This window comes from Botrytis sinoallii, assembly GCF_014898435.1.
Source record: "Botrytis sinoallii strain Bc 23 chromosome Unknown BSIN_009, whole genome shotgun sequence".
In the NCBI taxonomy this organism is placed as follows: domain Eukaryota; kingdom Fungi; phylum Ascomycota; class Leotiomycetes; order Helotiales; family Sclerotiniaceae; genus Botrytis; species Botrytis sinoallii.
In genome coordinates, this window is record NW_024066036.1 from 1,744,602 (window position 1) to 1,764,439 (window position 19,838).

A 19,838-nucleotide genomic window follows, 5' to 3' on the forward strand; every position below is an offset into this window, starting at 1 on the left:
ACCAGTGCTAAATCAACCCTACTGCACTACCCTAATAAAATAAATATCTTCATCATCTTTGTCAATGGAATCTTACAAAAATAACGCCAACATATCATTCACCCATTTCTCCTCTATTCCTCAATATCCTCAATACAACTTAAGTGAGCTTCTAAAGCTTCCCGGTCGTCCACTTCCACTCCGACTCCCACTCGCACTCCCTCTTCCATCATATCCTATCTTCGCCCTATGTCTTGGTTTCGACAAGAGCATTCCTTCTGCCTTCCCCTTTTCATTATCTGCTATACTTCTCTCCAATTCTTCTAGAGTCCTAGCCGCCTCTCTATCCATGACTGATCCAGCTGACGTTTCCGCTCCAACTTCGTCTCTAAAATCCTGTTTGGCAAGTTCTGCTGCTTGTTGATGCCACTTATCTATTCTAGCCGTGTCGATATATTGTGTTAATACATCGTCTTCCATTTGATAGTCTTGCATCATGCGTTCGCGCATACTGGCGTCAATTCGAGACCAGCGTTGCTCTAGCTCTTCTGTGCATGCACCAAGGACTTCTTCAGGAGTTAATGACCTGATAGTGAGATCCTTTTCGAAGATACCTATTGAAAATATTATTAGTTTGCAATTCAATGTGATGTCAAATGATGGTACTTACGATTCTTGAAGCAGGCTTTGAGTGTCCAATACAAAGCTGTTGTCTTTAACTGATCTTCTACAAATTGATCGTCTTTAGCCTCTGTATTATTCATCGCAGCCCAGTCATCTCTTAAGAGACATCGTCTCCAAATAACACGCTGCATAAGCAACTTCTCTTCCTTGTTTGTGACACCTAAACGAATAGCTTCAAGTGCCCAATAAAATCTACTCATGCTGAAGTCATCTTGTTCCATGGCTCTGAAATTATCACCCATGAGGGTAAGTAAATCAACCAAACAGAATGCATCCATTGTTTCATGCTTGACCAGATGAGTGATGCTACTTTCAAGAAGGTTCATAAAAGAAAATTGTTGTTTCAGACTCTTGTTGCCATGAGTTTCTAAAGCAAGTTGGACTTCCGCGTTATCATCGATGGCTGTGCTGATGGTGGGATATATATACTTGTAAATCAGATCTTGAATTTTGAGCAATCCAAGCTCTTGATTTGCTCTGACAAGTTCTGATTCACCTCCGTCAGGAATCAGGATTCCGTTGGCCTGACTATAATTGCGACCTGCCATGCGTGAAAGCTTGCCGATACTAAGTTCGACCTTTTTGCTCCAGACATCACGCTCTCGATCTAATCCAAGTTCAAGAAGCATTCTCGCGGCCTCATCATAATCCCTCTCTCGAGTGATCTCATGAATCCAACCGATCTTAGCATACTCTGGTTTATCGCGTAGAAAAGCAGTGAGGAATGCTCGCTGATTTTGATAATCATTGAGCATCTGTTGTATTTCTCCTGTGCCAATGTAATATTCATATAGAGCGGCAGCCCAACTCGCACCGAAGTTTGCAAAAGACTTGTCCATCCGATCACGGAGGTCTTGCTCTCGCTTTTTGAGATTTCCATAGTCTTCTTCGTCAATGCCCGGAATACGAAGCCTATCGGCACAAATACCGACCTCATACATCAGCACAGTTGCCAAGGTTTGTAGAATTTCGTATTTTTCCGCCAAGTTCATTGCTTCATCGGGGAGACTGAAGGTATCTGCAAGGCGCTGTAACTGTTTATCTGTGGCATCGAACTGTAGTGTTTGGAGTCCTTCTGCCTGCATTTGAAGTTGTGGTGAGTCTTGAGCCGATACCCAACGTATCCTCTCCAAATTGGATCGGATGGCAACGTCGATAAGATTAGGATGCTCCAGTCGAATTTTCTCGAGGGTTGCAGGATCGGGGCTGTCCTCTGCAACCGGTTTATTCCAGAAATCTCCAAATAGCGTAGAGACAAGGTCTGTTTGCTTTCGAATATTCTCTGCAATGTAAAAAGTCGAGGTCCAAAACTCCGGAAGTCCCTCGTAGCCTTCTTCTAATACCCCATGTGAAATTGTTTCCGATTGTAATCCATACAGCCTCAAATTATTCATTCGAAAGTCAAACGCACCCTCCAATGCGCTAATCATTACATCGTTGGATTGGCTGAGCGTCTCCATCACTGAAGCAGGAGCTTGGCCATTCGTCCAGGCGTACTTGAGCATCTGGAATGCCCATGGTACCGCCAATTCCAATCTAAAAACATCATGAATAAAGAAATGTCGAACGCGATCGACTTCGCCTCTTTCAGCAACAGGCTCAGTCTTGAGATTTTCATGAATGTGATCTACGAGATCGGCGAGAAGCCCACGCTTTTGGTCGTCTGGTAATTCTCGAACAAGAGCGTCATACCGCTGCCAGATAATTGTTGCCGCCGACATTCTCTCTGCATCCCAAAGTAGCTTCCATCGTGTGAGCCTATCAATTTCTACGCCAGTAGCTTTGAGATGCTTAGCAAGATCATGGAGAGCTGTTGCTCGTCTCTTAAGATGTTGTTCGAGAGACGCAGACACCGAGGGAATAAAAGGAGTCCTAGATGCCACGATCTCTAAACTCAATTCCAGAGCTGCAGCTCCAACTTCTTCCGGAGGGAACTGAAATTCTGATCTTCCTGCGAAGCTTAAAGGATTTTGTGCCATTGTACCAAAAAACACTGCTTGTTCCAGCTTGCTTTTTGCAGTGACTTGCTGTCCTTTGTTGGATGCGAGTTTATCAACGTCGGTAGCTGCCACACGAATCACACCCCCACCACGAACGAGAAGAACAGCAGCTGGGTTCTTTGCTTTGTATTTGAACGATTTTGCTTCCTCAATTCCATGTGGAGTATTTTGGGGTTCTTCCATGCCGGATCCGACAATCTCAACATTGGTGTCCTCCCTGAAATCTACCACATCTTCGAATGATGGCGAAAGTGTGTGATTTTCAGAGCGAAGCTGGGAGTCGGGCGATTCAACTTGTTTTGCCCTTGAAACAACAACGACAGCACGGTCAAAGACAACATATGCTACCAGCGCAGGACTTGGTAGATAAATTCGAGCTTTTGAAATCGCATTTTTGTTGACTGGTGTGGTATAAGATTTAAGCAGTCGAACATCTTCTACAATCAATTGATCCCGCCTAAGTACAACATCAACAAGAGTGTAGTGACTGGTGTATCGATTGGAGAGGGATGTTAACAAAAGTAAGCGATCTCCTTCATTTTCGCGATCCTCTGGTGTTTGTGGCATAAAAGTGAAATCAAGAACTTCGAAGGTTTCTATCGAGAGGTCGAATAGGATAGGCTCTGCCTTTTTCATTTCCAGAACAATTGCTTCCCGTCCTTCAGCTTCCCCCTGAAGAGCATTCTGCCCATCCCTTTGAAGGTTCCAAAGTTGTATTCTCCCCTTTCCTGTTGCGACAACCACATTTCGATCTCCCACATGCTCCTGTGGTCCTGCGCGAACGGCGGCAATGTCTCCACGCCATGCTGTACTAGACAGTACATTTCTAATACTACCAAAAAGACCTCCTGCCAATGGTCCGCTTGATCCTCTCAAGAATTGAACAGATACTTCGGGTCTTCCATGTCCATCCCTGACTCGTAGATAGGCCAATCGCCCAGTACTGAATGCCAGAACAAATCCGGCTGTTTCCGCATTCAAAAGTTGCACAACGGTTTCTCCGGAAAGCATTCCTGGTATAGTTGATCCGACTCCATTGCTTTTTAATTTAATAAGATCAAGTGTAGCGGCGCTTGCAATAGACTCCCAATATGTGATTTTACCAGTAGGTATAACAACGACAAGACCAGGCTCCGAGGATGACGCAGAGGGCGAGACCAGCGAACCAAGAGGAAGAGGGTCGGTTATATGCTTATGGCTATAAGGTAACGCGAATGTAAATGTTTCGGGGGAAGGGATGTTGATAGCGTAGGGCCAGACGAATGCATGGGAATGGGTGAGAGCAAGTGCATAACCGCTATCTGAATATATTGCGCCGTGCTGACGAGCTATAGCATAGATTTAGTGATGAACTTATAGATCACTGAAAGAGTTGTAACTACCTGTGATATCTGCGCGAATTTGATCTGGGAGCGCTGGCAATTTGCTAACTGTATAGGTATCATTTTTGGTCTGCCCGAAAGTGTAAGTCAACAGTCTCCAAAAGTCGCAATACAATGCGAGATTGAACAACTCACAAGAACTACACTGCCATCTCCTTTCCCAGTCCTATCCGTTCCTTTCGACTTCTTTCCTCGTACAACAATCTCTCGTCTTTGACTTGGTACCTCCTTAGGACTTTCGCGCCTCGTCAACGTAGCTACTTTGTTGACTTTTGCTTCCTCTATTTCGGGTGTACCATTTGGCGCAAAAGTCTGATCATCGTATGAGCTTCTAACTCTCTTGCTTTTTGGCTGTGCTATTGAATTCTCATTCGAATGAGGGCGTGGACGTCTCCTGCTACTCCTTACTGGAGCTGGAGCGCCAGCGTTGACTGTGGGCGAAAACATTTCTTGAATATGCCGATGAGAATTAAGTGATTGAGGTTATAGTATAAGAAAGATCGATGATGTTGTTGGCATAACTCGTGGAAAGTGATTGATCGTGGCTCGTTAGTGTTTGTTTTGTTTTCAAAGCTTCTTATAAAATAAATCAATCAATCATGGATATGGATGGATCCAAAATCAAAAATCAATTGAATACGGCTACAGGTACCAAAAGAAAATAAAGGCGACCGGTGGAAACCTTGGAAGCACGCGTTTTAATCCTTGAGCTCTGACCACACCTCAAGGCTCAGGCGTAACTTTTTGCTATTTGTGCCAGGCCAGCAGCAATGAGAAGCTCCAGCTGTGTTCTGATGTCTTCTGGAAAGAATTGGACGAGAAACAGATTCAATAGATAAATATTCGACAATCATTTGGGTCAATTGAATTCAGTATTCTTCACCATTTATGCGCATGCCTTTAAATATATTTGTTTCCCAATGGACTAGTGACAGTGAGACAAAAGCACGTCGTCAGCAAACCACTGCAGACACCTGCAGACGTCACAGACAGAGAATCTGATTTTGTGCGGCATTAGCATCTTGAGCTTATCCAATTGTGACTGTCTATCTTTCGAATTTCCTCTTCCAATACTGCCAGATAGTCCTCAAGGACAGACTGCTATCTCCACCGTCGAATATCTGATCTCATTCAACGATATACTATTCATTGACCAAAGATCCATCTCAACAGAAACATGCAATAGGGACGCGAAAATAATTGTAGGTATGCAAGGCTACAAGGCTGAGGCGCACGTACAGGTACAAAGCCACACTCCAGCCACAGAGGCAAGGCTAAGAAAGCGACGTCCGATTTAATGCCGGCGATGACGCTTGCATTTTCCACCCCTCATCATTTTATCATGGAGATCCATCCATTTGCTTTCATCTCGACCATGAAAGTTCCAAATGCCACCAACAAACCTCCCTCAATCTACAGGGCTAACCATAACCAATCCTCTCATATTGTATCGTGCCCTGTTGGCGACTAAAGTAATTGACCCCGACCCAGCTCAACATCGCATAGCTCTACATTTGCAAAAACTATATCTGCGGTTGAAGGATTATAAACCTCAATCGGAATATGCAGCTCGACTCAAAGCAATCAGTCAGGCCGTCAATGATGGCCAAAATAATGAAGACGGTCGGACGGTAGCAGTACCTGGTCATCCTTTGAGGAACAATCCACTATTTGCCCATCTTTTCAGAAGGAAAGAACGGCAAGATACACTTGCTATGACCAGAGTTCTTACGAGTCATGAAGCAGCAATGAATTTGGATTCTCCGCAGGGTATACTACTTCATGGTGAAGTTGGGACTGGAAAGTCAATGTTATTGGATATGCTAGCCGATAGTCTACCGAACAACAAGAAAAGGAGATGGCATTTCAATACATTCATGCTAGAAACCTTTTCACGTCTGGAACAATTGAGACAGTCTCGTTCCAAGCATGGAAATTTAGATTCTGAAGACTACTCTCTACTTTGGCTAGCGAAGGATATGATTGAAAAGTCACCTATACTCTTTCTTGACGAGTTTCAGTTACCAGACCGAGCTGCGAGTAAAATATTGAGCAATCTTTTGACACCATTCTTCCAATTAGGTGGTGTACTCATTGCATCCTCAAATCGTATGCCAGAAGAGCTCGAAAAAGCCAGTGGTATGGATTATGCCGTGCCTGGTAGGGGAGGACTCGTGAAGAATTGGCTAGGCTTAGCTAAGCCACAGAAACTCGACATGTTTTCTAGTGGGAATGAGTTTTCGGGATTTGTTGGAGTTCTGAAAGCCAGGTGTGAAATTTGGGATATGGGAAAGGGTGGAAGAGATTGGAGGCGAAGAGAAATCGAGGATGTGGACGATGAAGCAGCGAAGATGTCTGAGATAATGAGAGAGGAAATGATAGAAGGGTTTACAGGACTTGAAAAGCTTTCACCCGGCAATCTTGGACTTGGATATGAGCAAAGTATTCATGAAAAAGATGATGACAGTACCACCGAGAAGATCTTAAAAGCCAATACTCCCAAAAAGTATCTTCTCGCTTCAGATAGTGATGATACGTGGGAGAAAGTGGTAAAATCAGCTTTCCCGTCCTCTCCAGATCCAATTCCATGGCAATCAACCACACTCTTAGTTTACGGACGCACAGTTCCCGTCGCCCGTCATCTTAACGGTATAACCTACTGGGACTTTCCCACTCTCTGTGGAGGTGCTTTTGGTCCCGCAGACTATATAACTATGGCCTCCACTTTCCACACATTCATCATCGATGATGTGCCAATTTTAACCCTGCTTCAAAAGAATGAAGCAAGACGCCTTATCACCCTCCTCGACGCTCTTTATGAAGCTCGATGTAAACTCATAATTCGCGCCGCCACTGGCCCTGATACTCTATTCTTCCCCGAAACAAAGCTGTCACCTTCCTCGGATTCCGAATCCGAATCCGAAAATCCTCAAGATGCAGTATACCCCGAAACCCTCGCTGAAATATACCAGGATCAAACATCTCCCTTTCGACCAAATGTTTCTACGTATACCGATACTCCTAGTGTTAAAACGGGGTATGACCCCGATGAAGATGCGGATTTCGGACCAGTTCCCGGAGCGGGAAATGAGATTGGGAGGAGGAGAGGAGTGGATTTTGCGAGGACGGAAAGCTTCACAGGAGAGGATGAGAGGTTTGCGTATAAGAGAGCGGCGAGTAGGTTGTGGGAAATGTGTGGCGGGAGGTGGCATGCTAGGGGTGGACAGGGGGAGGAAGAGGCTTGGTGGAGACCATTAAGTGTGGAAGCGAGGGGATGGGAAAGAAATATTGGGGGAGAGGTGATTGGAGATAGTAATGTGGTTATGAGAGAAGTACGGGGTGACGTGAAGATGGGAGGTTATGTGGAGCTTGAGAGACCTGCGGGTTTGGAAGGGAAGCAGTTGGAGGAGATGGAGAAGTTGGGGAATGGAATGGCGAAGCGGTAGATATAGAAAACTTATATATATCTTTTTAAAGCGAAATCATTTCAGTTGCACATCTGACACATGCAATACTTTTTACGATACAGTATGTTCGTCTTATGTTTTTAGTGACAATCGCGATTTGTCTGATATTCAACTACAAAGTCATCAATATTACATCCCCAACACACTTGCTGTATGTGTCACACACACTAACTTAGATCTACAACTTAAACCCACCACCACCAGTAACAACCTCATTTGCCATAATTTTCTTCCCATCTACATCCCTCATCTCACCTCTCTTTCCAATAACCTTGACACCACCCCTCTTCAACTCACCCACCACATCCTTCTTCTCCTTCGCCTTCTTACTCAGCACCTTCTCACCCTCGCCCATCTTCTTAATCCTCTCCTTCTCCCTCCTCCTCCTCCTCAATTTCTCCTCTCTGCTCATCTCCTCTCGCGCAACGGGTGCGCCACCTCGTGTAATTTCTTTATTATCTTTCTTCATGCCCTCGACCACCTGTCCAGCCTTATAGATCTCCTGAGGCGCCAATCTCGATTCCGCTCCCGCGATACCAGAAGCTGTAGACGGCTGAGCATCTTCCATACTGATTGTAGCGACGTCGCCCACGACGGTGAGACTCGGTGCTGCGGGTTTGGGTTTGTAGTGCCAGGAACTGAGAGCGTCGAGTTTAGCACAGATATCCTTCCAGAGGTTCTCGACTTCTTTTTCTTGGGCCTGGAGTTTTTCGTCCGTGGCGCTGACGTAAGTATCTGGATTTGTGCTTTTGATATGTTCCTCCTCGTAGATTTCCGCGAGACTCTGTTGGTTTTTCGAATCGTCGAGTTCGAAGAGGCCGCGGCGGGTATTGGCAGGGGTTAGCGAATCAGGACGACGACGAATGACTTCGTCGAATTCTTGGGCGAGAATACGTCTCTTGATGAGTTCTTCGATGCTTTCGCTCACTTCGGCTGTGATGACGGGTACGGGTTTGCCGGTACGTTCGAAATCGAGGTCTTCTTCCAAGAGGGAGTTCATGGGTCGATCGAGAGCCTTTGCTTCTCCTGCTAGTGTCCAGTCACGTTTTGCGACGGATGCGGCTTCGAGACGACGGATTTCTTCGCCGATTTTGGCTTGGCGACGTTCGTGGGCTGAACGACGAGATTTAGGGTCTCCGGGGTCGAGATCTGAGAGTGCATCTTCCGAGTTGGCGTCGTCTTCGTCGTCAAATAGATCGCGTCGGACGTCAGCCATAGCTCGTTCCATAGCAGCTTCATCTTCTTCAGGTGCTTTTTTAGCTGCCTTTTTAGCTTGTCTTTCAAGGTAGTTTGCTTGTCGTTCTCCTTTGCCGATTTTTCTTGGCGGAGGTTCGAAGAAATCTTTGTAGAGAATGTCATTTGTGTTGTCATCGGCTACATCAGCAGCTTCATCCAAATCCATATCATTATCGTCGTCACTATCTCCTTCAGGTGCATTCAAATCCATGTTGCCAAATGTTGGCCCATCCTCTTCTTCGTCATCCTCTCCGTCCGAAACATCCATAGCTTTCGCACGTTTGGATCCTTTATCTGATTTGATTGGCATAGACATTGGATCGGTGCCCCAGTCAATATCCTCTTCGTCACTTGCTTCTCCAGTATAAGGATCTGCTGAGGCATCCTGCCTTTCGAGAAATTCGGTTTGTTTATTGAACTCGTCGATTGAGAAGAAACCGTCGTTGAGTTTATTTGGATCCTCGACAAATACTCCAGCTTCGTCCTCCTCATCCTCCTCTTCGTCTTCTTCGTCATCTTCCTCTCCGAACCCTTGGAAAGCCTCCCCGTCATCTTGGCCGTCGTTTTCGTCCTCCGAGTCCGTGTGAAATTCCTCTTCCATTTCTTGGAGGTCCTCATCGCCTTCCTCGCCTTCGACATCTGAACCAATTGCGAATCCATCCTCATCAAAATTCATCATATCGGACCCCTCCTCTCCAGCGTCTTCACTTTCTTCACTCTCATCTCCGCCAATTCCGAGCTCTTCGAGACCTCTTGCCACCTCTCCTTTCAGTGCATCAACAACTCTCTTGGCCTGTTCGAAAACTTGCTGAGCCTCAAAACCTTGGGTATGTATTTTTCTAATCTTCAACACTTCTTCTTCAGCTTCATCCCTATCGCCCCTCTTTCTCTTTTTCCTCTGCTCTTTCAGTCTTGTAGCTTGCTCATCTCCTATTTTCCCTGCAAGGCTGTCCAATGTCTCCTTTGAAAAATCCGAACTGGTATTGAGTATTTTCGATGAAGGCGCAATAAAAGTATGACGATTGGTCGAGGCAAGCGCAGCTATTAAATCCTCAATTGAGCTTGATCCATTTGTGCCGTTTTGATTAAGCTTAGCGGCGGAGGCTTTGCTGGGCGGGGAGGCAGTCATAGTGTGGGAAGTTGATGTCGTCGAGGAGGTAATACTGCCTGCTGTCTCCATCGTTGGCTCCCTCAGTCTTTACTGTTTGACATTTTTGAAGTTTTTTTAACGATAAGACTAGCGTATTTTCCACAAATCCGATAACAGTCACGTGAACCTCGTTAATCATCCAGTACTTCATTGCCATCTGCTAGACATGGCCGGGCCGGGGGACCTTCCTTCTTCCTCGACATATATTTGAGCTTCATGTTGCCAAAGCAGAAATATCATTCTCGCCCATACATCTCTCCGATCAAGTGATTAATAGAGGTGGATATTCCAATGTCAAAGTTGATTTACAAGGCTCAATGCATTCTCAGAAGCTCTCTTCTTGACGGTAGTTAATCATTTCATAATTTGCATTTCTGCTCCATTTCTGCTGCATTTCTGGCCCATTTGCTGCAGTTCCATCAGCTGGAAAGTGTACAATAACCTGCATATATTGTTCCTAGTTAACACCTTCCGCACTTCGTTACCCGATTTATCGTGCCTGACGTTGCATGCGAAATCGGATAATCCATATTGTTCATCTCGATAAATGGCTGACTATGTACGACCGTAACACAACGGTTGTGTTGATGAAAGCAGGTAGCACATAATTAGCATTTTAGTGCAATATCATGGCACGACGCTGAAGGGGTTGAAACCCACTCGCGTGCACTATTACTGCTTCTAGACGGACCCATTGTACAACATTGACGGCGGATTTCAGACGAAGCCTTCAAACATTGAACATGCATGTCGACCAAAAGAATATGTTTCATGTGAAAATCTCAAAATCTTGAAAGGTGTGGGGGTTCTATGCGTTAAGAACAACCTCTAGATGTTGCTTCTCATGAGAATTGTCAACCGTATGACTTGATGTGTTTTGTGATTTCATATCCACTCCTCTTCTTATGACCGGTGGCCGAATCCTCTGTGGGTAAGAGAGGAAGGTCACGTCGCCGTCTCCAATTATCACCCACTTTGGTATCTTATTCTAATTTTCTAGTTTCACGACTCGAGGTGAAATCACAACATATTGAGGGGCGATCGAATTTGCTGAAAATGAGGGGGTCGGCCGGTTAAATAGCATCTTGATAGTCGGACGACATTTCGTAATTGAGCACACGAGAAGACATTGCCAGAGTCTTCCTGGGGGTCAATCTAGAAAGAGTAGACACCTAGATATACCGGGGGCGCGGAACTTGTACTAAAGATGGCATGTAGCATTCGCACAAGTTTCCTGTTGTAAGAAATCCACTTCAATATAATGAAAATGAGCCAACAGCATATCATCAAATCCAGATATATATTTCCTAAAAGGCGTGCTCGCTTATGACTCGGGGCCACTGGCTAAATTGAAAACAAGTGCATTGCATACCTAGTATATACGGATGAATGTCTACCAATAACATCGAATCTATGTCATCCATACTCCCTTGTTTCAATGCTGGGTGGATTTTGTTAAGTATTGGGAAGCCAATTACTATAGTAAAATCTGATAACACTTTGTACGATCTGTTTCTATGATGAGATGGGAAGAGTTGATGGTTCGAATTCCTACTCCGTAGGTATCCGGATAATGAGGAACGAACGGCGGTAGGATAGATCTGAGATCTAAGAATTCTGAGATAATCGGTAATTTTCCAACTAAAGTTACTTTTATCTCGTATCCAATCATTCGCATCCAACATCATTGATCCAACGATGATCCATCTATAGATACCGACTCCGTACTCATTAGGTAGGTAATATTCGTTGTGCACTATTGATCGCGACGCTATTGCAGGTGTGCAGGATCTAAAACCAATTGTCTATCTTGACATTTCATGTATCAAATGCCTCTAGTATCGTGATTGACTTTCCCGCTGAACATCTAGACCAACCGGCCAAACTATTGCAATCGTAAAATACACTTCCTGTCAACTTGACAAGCTCATTGGTCATTGATAACAAGGTTGCGTGAAAATAAAAATAATAATAACAAATTTTTCTTCTTCACTTGCAAGGAATATTTCTTTTCGGTACTTCGTAGTGCTTTCATTTCAATCACACCACCATTCATACCTACCTAGGAAGTAACACGGCATTGGATACCATTGAGCCCTGCTTTCGGTGCAGCGGTACGGTAGATGTAGAACGATACGGGGCCTCGGGGGCGTACAGTGGGAGATAATAATCACAGCTGCATCTTGGAGTTTAATTCGTTGGATATCTGCGCACCAATCAACGAACAGAATTGACACCAACCCTGCGGGTACATAGAGTACATAGTCCGTAGACCTTCCATGTGCATATGCATGCTATCGCTGATATGAAGACATCAGACATTCACCGAGCCACCCTTCTTGTAGAGAAGTAAGGAAAGGAAAGGATAACGAAAGGACAAGAGAGGAAACTCATTTGAGCAGGGGAAAACACTCCGCGGACGTCCGGCTGATGATTTTTAACAAATTCAAATTCTTGATTCTAAATACAATTTTCCATGAAAGATTCGTATTCTACAGTTCTACATTACAGTATTTCACACCATAAAAGTCACCCATTGCCCTCAAACTCTAGTTTATCGCTGCTATCTTTGCTATCGTTGCTGCCCTATCCGTATTGGTGGCAGTGAACACTAGAAGATATCGTCTGATCCGTACCTTAAGCTCATTCTAAATGATCAATGTCTCAAAGTTATTGAAAGAAAGAATTATCAGCTCCAACTTACACTCACTCGCCTGCTTCCATACAACTTACACCATATATATATATAAATATATATATATATATATCTTGTGAAGCAGGACTTGCTTGACCTACGCTGCTTGCTCCAGTTACTGCATTAAGCTTTCCCCGGGACCCTTGGCACTGTCAACATCATAAAGCTTATCATTTCTCGTTTTTTTTTTTACGATATTCGTTTCGGTTTTCTTCCCAAAGATAACCGACGCATCAGGTTTCAAGCGGATTTTGCACAGCTTTGGTCTAGATCCTCGTATCCACTCTCCTGTACATTAATAATTGTACTTCGTATCTTTCCTTTGCAATTGCGGATATTATTGCGTGTTGAATTTCCAACTTTCTCCACCAGGACCGCTATTACCCGCACATGAAAGTTGGTCAGGAACAAAGGAATCCTAAACACCTCGAATCCCATTACCTTATAAAAGGGAAACAATTGCTTGAGTAACTTTCCAAGACGAGTACATTGTGGGAATGAAGTACGGTCAACAATTCCAGTCGGACTCCGTGCCACAATGGGCGCCATGTGAGTGTGAAACATTCTCGTTTTATTGGTGTGATAGCGAAAATATCATGCCGCAGATCTGTACTAACACACAGCTTTCTCGCTCTGCGATTAGATAACCTTGATTATGATGAATTGAAGAATTCGATAAAGCACAATACCACAAGAGATTCTGGAAAATCGATCACTATTCCGGGTCATGTCGATACTTCTTTGGTCGCATTCGAGAATGAATTCTTTACAGAGTTATCAAACCAACACGATCGGGTCGAACTGTTTGTTAAGAGCAAGAGTGAGGAGATTGGTCGCAGACTTCGTATGTAGAGGGTCAATTTGAGACTGTTACCAGTCAATGCTAATAATTGAACAACAGAATATCTATCGACTATTGTCCTGCGATTACTTGCAAGATGTGCAGAAAGCTCCACTGGGCAGATGACGAGGAAGCGGATGAACAAGTTTTCCAAGTATAACATGCAGATTGAGAGTTGCGGGGATGATCTTGCGAGATTGGATCGATTTGTTGAAGCCCAGCGTGTCGCATTCTACAAGTTATTGAAGAAATATACGGTATGGTCGATTACATGTGAATTCAATAATCCAAAAACTTATTTGATGTCGTTAGAAATGGACCGGATCTCGAACACTCAAGGAACGATTCGAAGTTGAGGTATTGGGCAATCCAAAAAGCTTCACGAGACAAGATTTCAGTTCCTTACATTCTCAATATAACGATCTCATCACGCTTATCCGTGCTTCTACGCCAATGACGAGCGGGCCGTCTACTCCTAGTATGGGTTCGAGGAGAGACAGTCTCGGCCGTGCCCCATCACAAACACTACAGCGATCGCCGCCTCGACAAACATATTGGAACGAATACGACAACGGGAGTGATGTCGATCAGGACGAGCCATACTATATATATACGGATCTTAATGCGGAAATGACGTTCCCTGGCGCAGAAGTTGTAGCAAGTGCGATTCGACGAACAAAACAAGGAATGGGAAAAGTTAGGGGTTGGTTTATACCTCCCGGTTCAACAAAAAATCGGGAACGTGAGCCACTATTGGAAAATCGAGATAGGGGATACTTTCAACAAAGTCCAAGCGGAACAGCCAATGGTTCGATAACCGATGTCGAAGACGAAGCGTATGCCTCCTCGGCGGATTTTCCGAATGGATATGTTGCTCATTATGCAACATTTCCCAGCGTGGCGGATCAGCGATTGAGTCGATTCCAAGAACAAACTTTGTTATTCACAATGATTGCTTGCTTTTTCTTTTCAATACTATCTGAAGCTGCATCCACACTTCTTCTTGCAACAGGTCGACATAAATTAAGGACGGAAGTTGACTTGGGTGCACTCACGGGTGCCTTGTTAGGATTTGCTCTGGCTGCCGGTGGATTAATTTGCATGGCATGTCGCAATGAAAGGCTTGGTTGGGTGCACCGAGGAGTTGTGCTTATTACAACTGCTATTTTGTTGATTGGGAGTATTGTGCTCTTGATTATGGTAATTGGGAACTAAGCCTCTCATTAAGATCTCTAGCTAACGAACTACTCAAGACCCGCCGGTAGACACTATCGAGGATGGCGAGCGCTCAACGTAGTGGAGACAAATTGGCTCATATCATCAAGGTATCGTACATACTAGTACCATTGCTTTACGAGTTATTTGTCTCTCGATTTTAGTTTTTTCCTATGTGTTTCTTGTGCTATTTGCTTTACTCTGTCTATAGCGGGCGTAATTTGGCGGTTGATTCGTTTGGCATTTTGGTGTTTAGTATGGGAGGCACGTGCTAGACTACGAGATTTGATCGGGCAATTAATGGGACTCTTAAACGGGTTCATGGTCGTACTTTGACGACCTAACAATTTAGAATTGCATTTCAACATATAGAAGTGCGGGAATATTGGGAGTACGCAACTGCCGAATGTGTGGATGGATTCAATGGTTTGAGAAGAAACAATGGAACTGGGGATGAGGATTGGTGCATTTTCTGACGGGTTTGATGGAGTTGAGTTGGGTGGATCGATGTGGAGTGGAGTTTGTTGGTTGAAGTCAAGGGAGTTGTTGGTATGTGTGCTTTTGTACCGGTGTATTTAGGTAATGTTGAATGTGGCAGTCGCGCGCCGTGGCATTTAACATGATGGAGGTAGGCTAGTATAATACAATTGAATGAAAGATGTTGATTCAAAGTTCTCTTGGCTAGATGTTCTGCCTTGCGTACAGAGTATATGTTCACGTGAAGACAATATAAAAGTCCCAGTCACGTCAAGTTGCACTTTTGTATCATGTCATGTTATTTCGATACTATTGCGTCATAGGTCATGTCACTTATCAAGTATACCTAGGTTTGCACTACATACAATGCTAGATCAGATGATGTCAATCACATGGTTCGCTTCCGTTTTTCCATGATATTGTAGAAAAGGAGAAGAATCTTTGTGTTTTTGAAGGCGTGTTGAATGCTTGGTTAGTTGGTCACCGTTGGTGCGCTTTTGAGAATACTAGGGCCTAAGGGGAGAGGGGATGTTGGAGAGAAGAATTTTCGGTAGGGGTTCTCGAAAAGGGGGGTAGGGAGTGGGGCGGATAGGGAAACGAGGTATTTAGCTTATACAATGAAATGGATGGGACGTCTGTTTCTATGATTCATGATGGAGTTTGTTGTTCATGGAAACTGTGGAGGAAAGGGTTAGTGCTGGTGTAGTTAGTTATTGCTGTTGTGTGGAGTGGAGTGGAGTAGTGCAGTGTGTGTGTGGTTCGTATATAGTATCTTGATTCTTTCCCCCCTTGTTGGGGATGAAGAGATTTTTTTCTCTTTCGGGTTTTGGATATTGTTTGAACTTTAGGGGAGATGATGGAATGGAGGATTGTGAACTTTCTTTGAAGGTGCATAGTAGATATAATACGTTAGAAGAAAGGAGGAAAGGGTGGTAAGAGAGAACATAATGAGATACAGAAAATAGTGTAGAATATGAAAACATCCCCTTTCTTCCAAGTTCCAAGAACTTCCTCGATATCGACAACTCCAAAACCTCCCTCACAAACCGTCGGCATTACACCGGAGATGTTTTTTCTTTCTCTCCCACTTATGATTTTGTAATGCATATATATCGGACATACAATGTCACACAGACATATACGTATACGAACAGACGCGCGAACAAGAGAAGAGAAAACCACCAGCGGATTCAAAAAGACCCAATACGCCTCTCAACAAAGACCGACTGTCATAGTGTCAAACCCGCATGAGCGATCGAGATCTAGAAAGTAAAATAAATGAACGACATGTGGATGCCACAGAGCATGCATGCATGAAGATGGAGAAGGGTCCGCGGATGCAGCAGGTGAATCCGTCGGGGAGAAAATTTTTTGATGAGCTTGATGGGTGTGCTGAGTGGGGTGTTTGGTCGGTGGGTGGGGTGGGCTTGGCCGTTACCGTTGTGATTGTGGAGTGGAGTTCCAAGGTTTTGCGCGAGGAAATTTAAGCGAGGGGGTTGTGGTTGGTTGCAGTGGGGTACATGCGGCTTTGTACCTGCAGGTACGAGATTTAGTTTGGGTGGGAGGGGATGGGGAGGGAGATGGTTCTGTGAGAGAGGGAGAGTGACATTCCGTCTGCGTATGTGGGTTTATGTGTGATGGATAGTTTGGGTTTGGGGATTTGGTAATTACGAGGAAAATGGGGATATGCGGAGTTTGATATAAGAGTTTCTGGAACCTACTCACCGTACATGTAATGCTCTTCCGACTAAAATATATGATTATTTAGCTTTTTATATTCTGGTTTATTTATAAATATATAAGATAAAATTGAATATAGTATTATAGAAAGATTTAGAATTATTTAAATTATTCAAAAAAAAAATTATTTATTTTTAAATATTTTTATAATAGTATTTTTAAAAAGTTAAAATTGAAAATTCGAAAAAGTTTGAAAAATTTGTTGATTTTGTATAGAAAAAGTATTACAAGTTAAAAATTCTAAGTCTTCTTAACTAAAAGTTTATATAACTTTTCAACAAAAATATTTAAAAAATAAATTAAGAATTTTTATATATATATATATATAACGATTAGAATTATTTATTATAAAGTTCTTATAATTGAATATCAATAATTGAATTAATTATATAATATTTTAGTTTCTATAAAAAAATATAAGTTTTGCAGGGATTATGTCACAAAATATCACGGTGTGCGGTGAGTATGTTCGATAACTCTTACTTAGTAGTCATGATGGTTTTTATTTGAATTCTTCACTTTACAGTGTGTGTCTGCTAAGTATCTACAATTTAACATGAACTTACATAATAGATTCAGGATAGCAAGTTACTGCACCTGGAGGGAATAGTCTTTGGGATTCCATAGGATAGTCATTCATACACGTAAGAAGTTGGCTTTACTAAATAACGTGGAAATATATTTATGCTCTTGATTTTTGTATTCCTTACTATTCTGCATCACTCGATATGTTATGGTTTGGGTCTTAGGGATTCCAGATAATATCTGCGCTCTCGTGATCTTAATTGTTGTTGCAGATATTTAAGATTTTGGCCTCGCAGAAACACTATCTAACTTGATTCTTAAAATTACAATTCATCTTCTCCTGTCGGAGATTGAGGAAGGTAAGAAAGGAAACGACACAACATCTGATTTGAGACCAAGATAACTAATCGTCTATCCAAACAAATGGCTAAATCCAAGCTATGAATAGACACCTATCCTCTGACCACAAATCCAATAGCCCTAAAACTTTGACTCTTCTTTCAAGCACGCGGGAATTTCTCCAGATCCTGATGTAAAGTACACCGATCCGGGACATTATGCTTGCGCCATATCGCAGTATAGCCACGAAAAAGACATGGGAATCCACGTTCTGTAAGAGCAGTACAATTAGTTGTCCCCTCATTTATAATTATTTCATCGCGAACTGCTGTTTTTGTTCTCATAAGTTCTTGTGTATCAGATATACTTTTCTCCTTAGCAGTTTTCAAGGCCCCGGCATCATCATCCGCCGTTTCTGCAGCCGTCAGTGGTAATCCTAAAGCTTGACTAATTTCTTTTCCTCGACGGAGTCTCTCGGTGTTATATTCCCTCCAGAAATCTCTTTCTTCGCCAATAAGGGGATCTACATTGGGATCTTCTTCGGGATCAGGAATGATCATTCCTTCGTAGAAGGTTTGGGGATCAATTCCCGCTTCTAACAAAGCGTAATAACGATCGCTTCCCATCCACATGCGTGATAGTGGTTCATAGAAATTGAGGAGATAGTTGGGTGGTTCATCTTCGGAATCGCTTGGAGTCTCAGCACGCGCGCCTTCGGGTCTTGGGGGAGGTACAACTGGGCCTCCAGGTGGAGGGGGGCCAGGTGGAGAAGGTCCAGGTGGTGGTAATGGAGGAGGTGTTGGTGAAGGAGGAGGCGTTGGTGAAGGTAGAGGTGTTGATGAAGGAGGAGGTGCTGGTGAAGGAGATTGGTCAGTATTAGGATCTGGAGTCCCAACTAGACCCGAACCTTCAGAGGAAGGGCTGGGAATTGTCGTGTCAGGTAGAAGCCCAGTGGTTATCGGGATTGGAAGAGGTGCTGGTGCTGTAGTAACATGAGGCTTTTTTCTGAAAGCTGCGGGTACCAACTTATCCAGATTAGAACCCGTGTCTGGGATATATCGAGTAATTTCGTGCAACTGCGTCTCTACTATATCGTTTTGTGAATACCCAAGTAGCAGTATACTAATGCGATCCATTTCTCCCGGGTGCTCCTTGATCCATGTTCTAATGGCGGTCATTATCATTAACCCTGCTAAATCTTTTGGCATTGCAAAAATGCCCATCGAGATTCCTGGAAATGCAATGGACCTCAACTTGTTAGCCATAGCAAGGTCTAGACTCTTCCGAAAAGCGTTCAACAAAAGTTTTCCGTCTCGCTGGTTTACTATATTCCAATTCGGACCAATAGCGTGAATAATATATCTGCAAGATCTGATATTGAAAGAAGAGGTCGTTCCATAAGCTTCACCCACTTGTCCTGGATGCGGAAATAGCTTGTTCATTTCAGCTTGAAGTTCTTGACCAGCTGCGGCATGAATCGCTCCATCAATACCACCTCCCCTCCTCAACCTAACATTCGCAGCATTGACAATCACATCGACCGGATATCTTAACATATCTCCTTCGAGGACCTCAACTGTGGTGCCTAAATACTCGGTGGTCGAAACGACCTTGAATTGATTTTGAAGACCAGCCATCTTGGAAGGGATTTGGCACAAATGTCTTATTGCGAATCGTACATATGAGAAGCTTGAGTAACAGGGTCCTTAATTTCCGCTTGAAATTGTATCAGATTGAGTTCTTTCAAGGACGAGGTTATGAAAGTTCACGAACAAGTATTGAAAGAAGACCGTTTGCGGTCCTAGCTAGGAATAAAGAAAGGGAACAGAAGTCATTAATGAGGAGAGAAATAACAATACATGGGTAGACACTAATTACCACAACCATAAAGAATTCGAGCGTTATTCTTTGAGTTCCTCAAGGGTTGTCGACCATATCTGTATCGTATTTTTATCTCAGACCGAAGAACTTGCCAGCTGAAAATTTCGTATATATGGTGCCATAGTCGTAGCAACGCGTTCGTCGTGGAGGACGCCAAGTAAAATTCCATAGTAGAATCAACACTATATCGATTACGCTTGTAACGTGAATTCCACATACAACCCTCG

The 19,838-nt window shown here is 43.6% G+C and overlaps 5 protein-coding genes across 5 annotated transcripts; 2 read left to right on the forward strand and 3 right to left on the reverse strand.

Moving 5' to 3' along the window:
• Positions 1-129: 129 nt before the first annotated feature.
• EAF02_006051 (uncharacterized protein) lies at positions 130-4,492 on the reverse strand (the record flags this gene model as incomplete). The annotated part of the gene is made up of 4 exons (XM_038902099.1): positions 130-593; positions 650-3,991; positions 4,046-4,115; positions 4,181-4,492. 4 exons carry the CDS (start codon positions 4,490-4,492, stop codon positions 130-132), a joined length of 4,188 nt encoding a protein of 1,395 aa, XP_038758316.1.
• A 941-nt stretch (positions 4,493-5,433) lies between these two features.
• On the forward strand, positions 5,434-7,491 carry EAF02_006052 (uncharacterized protein; the record flags this gene model as incomplete). The annotated part of the gene is made up of 1 exon (XM_038902100.1): positions 5,434-7,491. One exon carries the CDS (start codon positions 5,434-5,436, stop codon positions 7,489-7,491), a length of 2,058 nt encoding a protein of 685 aa, XP_038758317.1.
• A 199-nt stretch (positions 7,492-7,690) lies between these two features.
• EAF02_006053 (uncharacterized protein) lies at positions 7,691-9,928 on the reverse strand (the record flags this gene model as incomplete). Its single annotated transcript, XM_038902101.1, has 1 exon — positions 7,691-9,928. One exon carries the CDS (start codon positions 9,926-9,928, stop codon positions 7,691-7,693), a length of 2,238 nt encoding a protein of 745 aa, XP_038758318.1.
• A 3,162-nt stretch (positions 9,929-13,090) lies between these two features.
• On the forward strand, positions 13,091-14,699 carry EAF02_006054 (uncharacterized protein; the record flags this gene model as incomplete). The annotated part of the gene is made up of 5 exons (XM_038902102.1): positions 13,091-13,142; positions 13,237-13,437; positions 13,495-13,691; positions 13,747-14,634; positions 14,688-14,699. The coding sequence occupies 5 exons, from the start codon at positions 13,091-13,093 to the stop codon at positions 14,697-14,699; spliced, it is 1,350 nt and encodes a 449-aa protein (XP_038758319.1).
• Positions 14,700-17,891: 3,192 nt separating this feature from the next.
• On the reverse strand, positions 17,892-19,367 carry EAF02_006055 (uncharacterized protein; the record flags this gene model as incomplete). Its single annotated transcript, XM_038902103.1, has 1 exon — positions 17,892-19,367. One exon carries the CDS (start codon positions 19,365-19,367, stop codon positions 17,892-17,894), a length of 1,476 nt encoding a protein of 491 aa, XP_038758320.1.
• Positions 19,368-19,838: the final 471 nt, after the last annotated feature.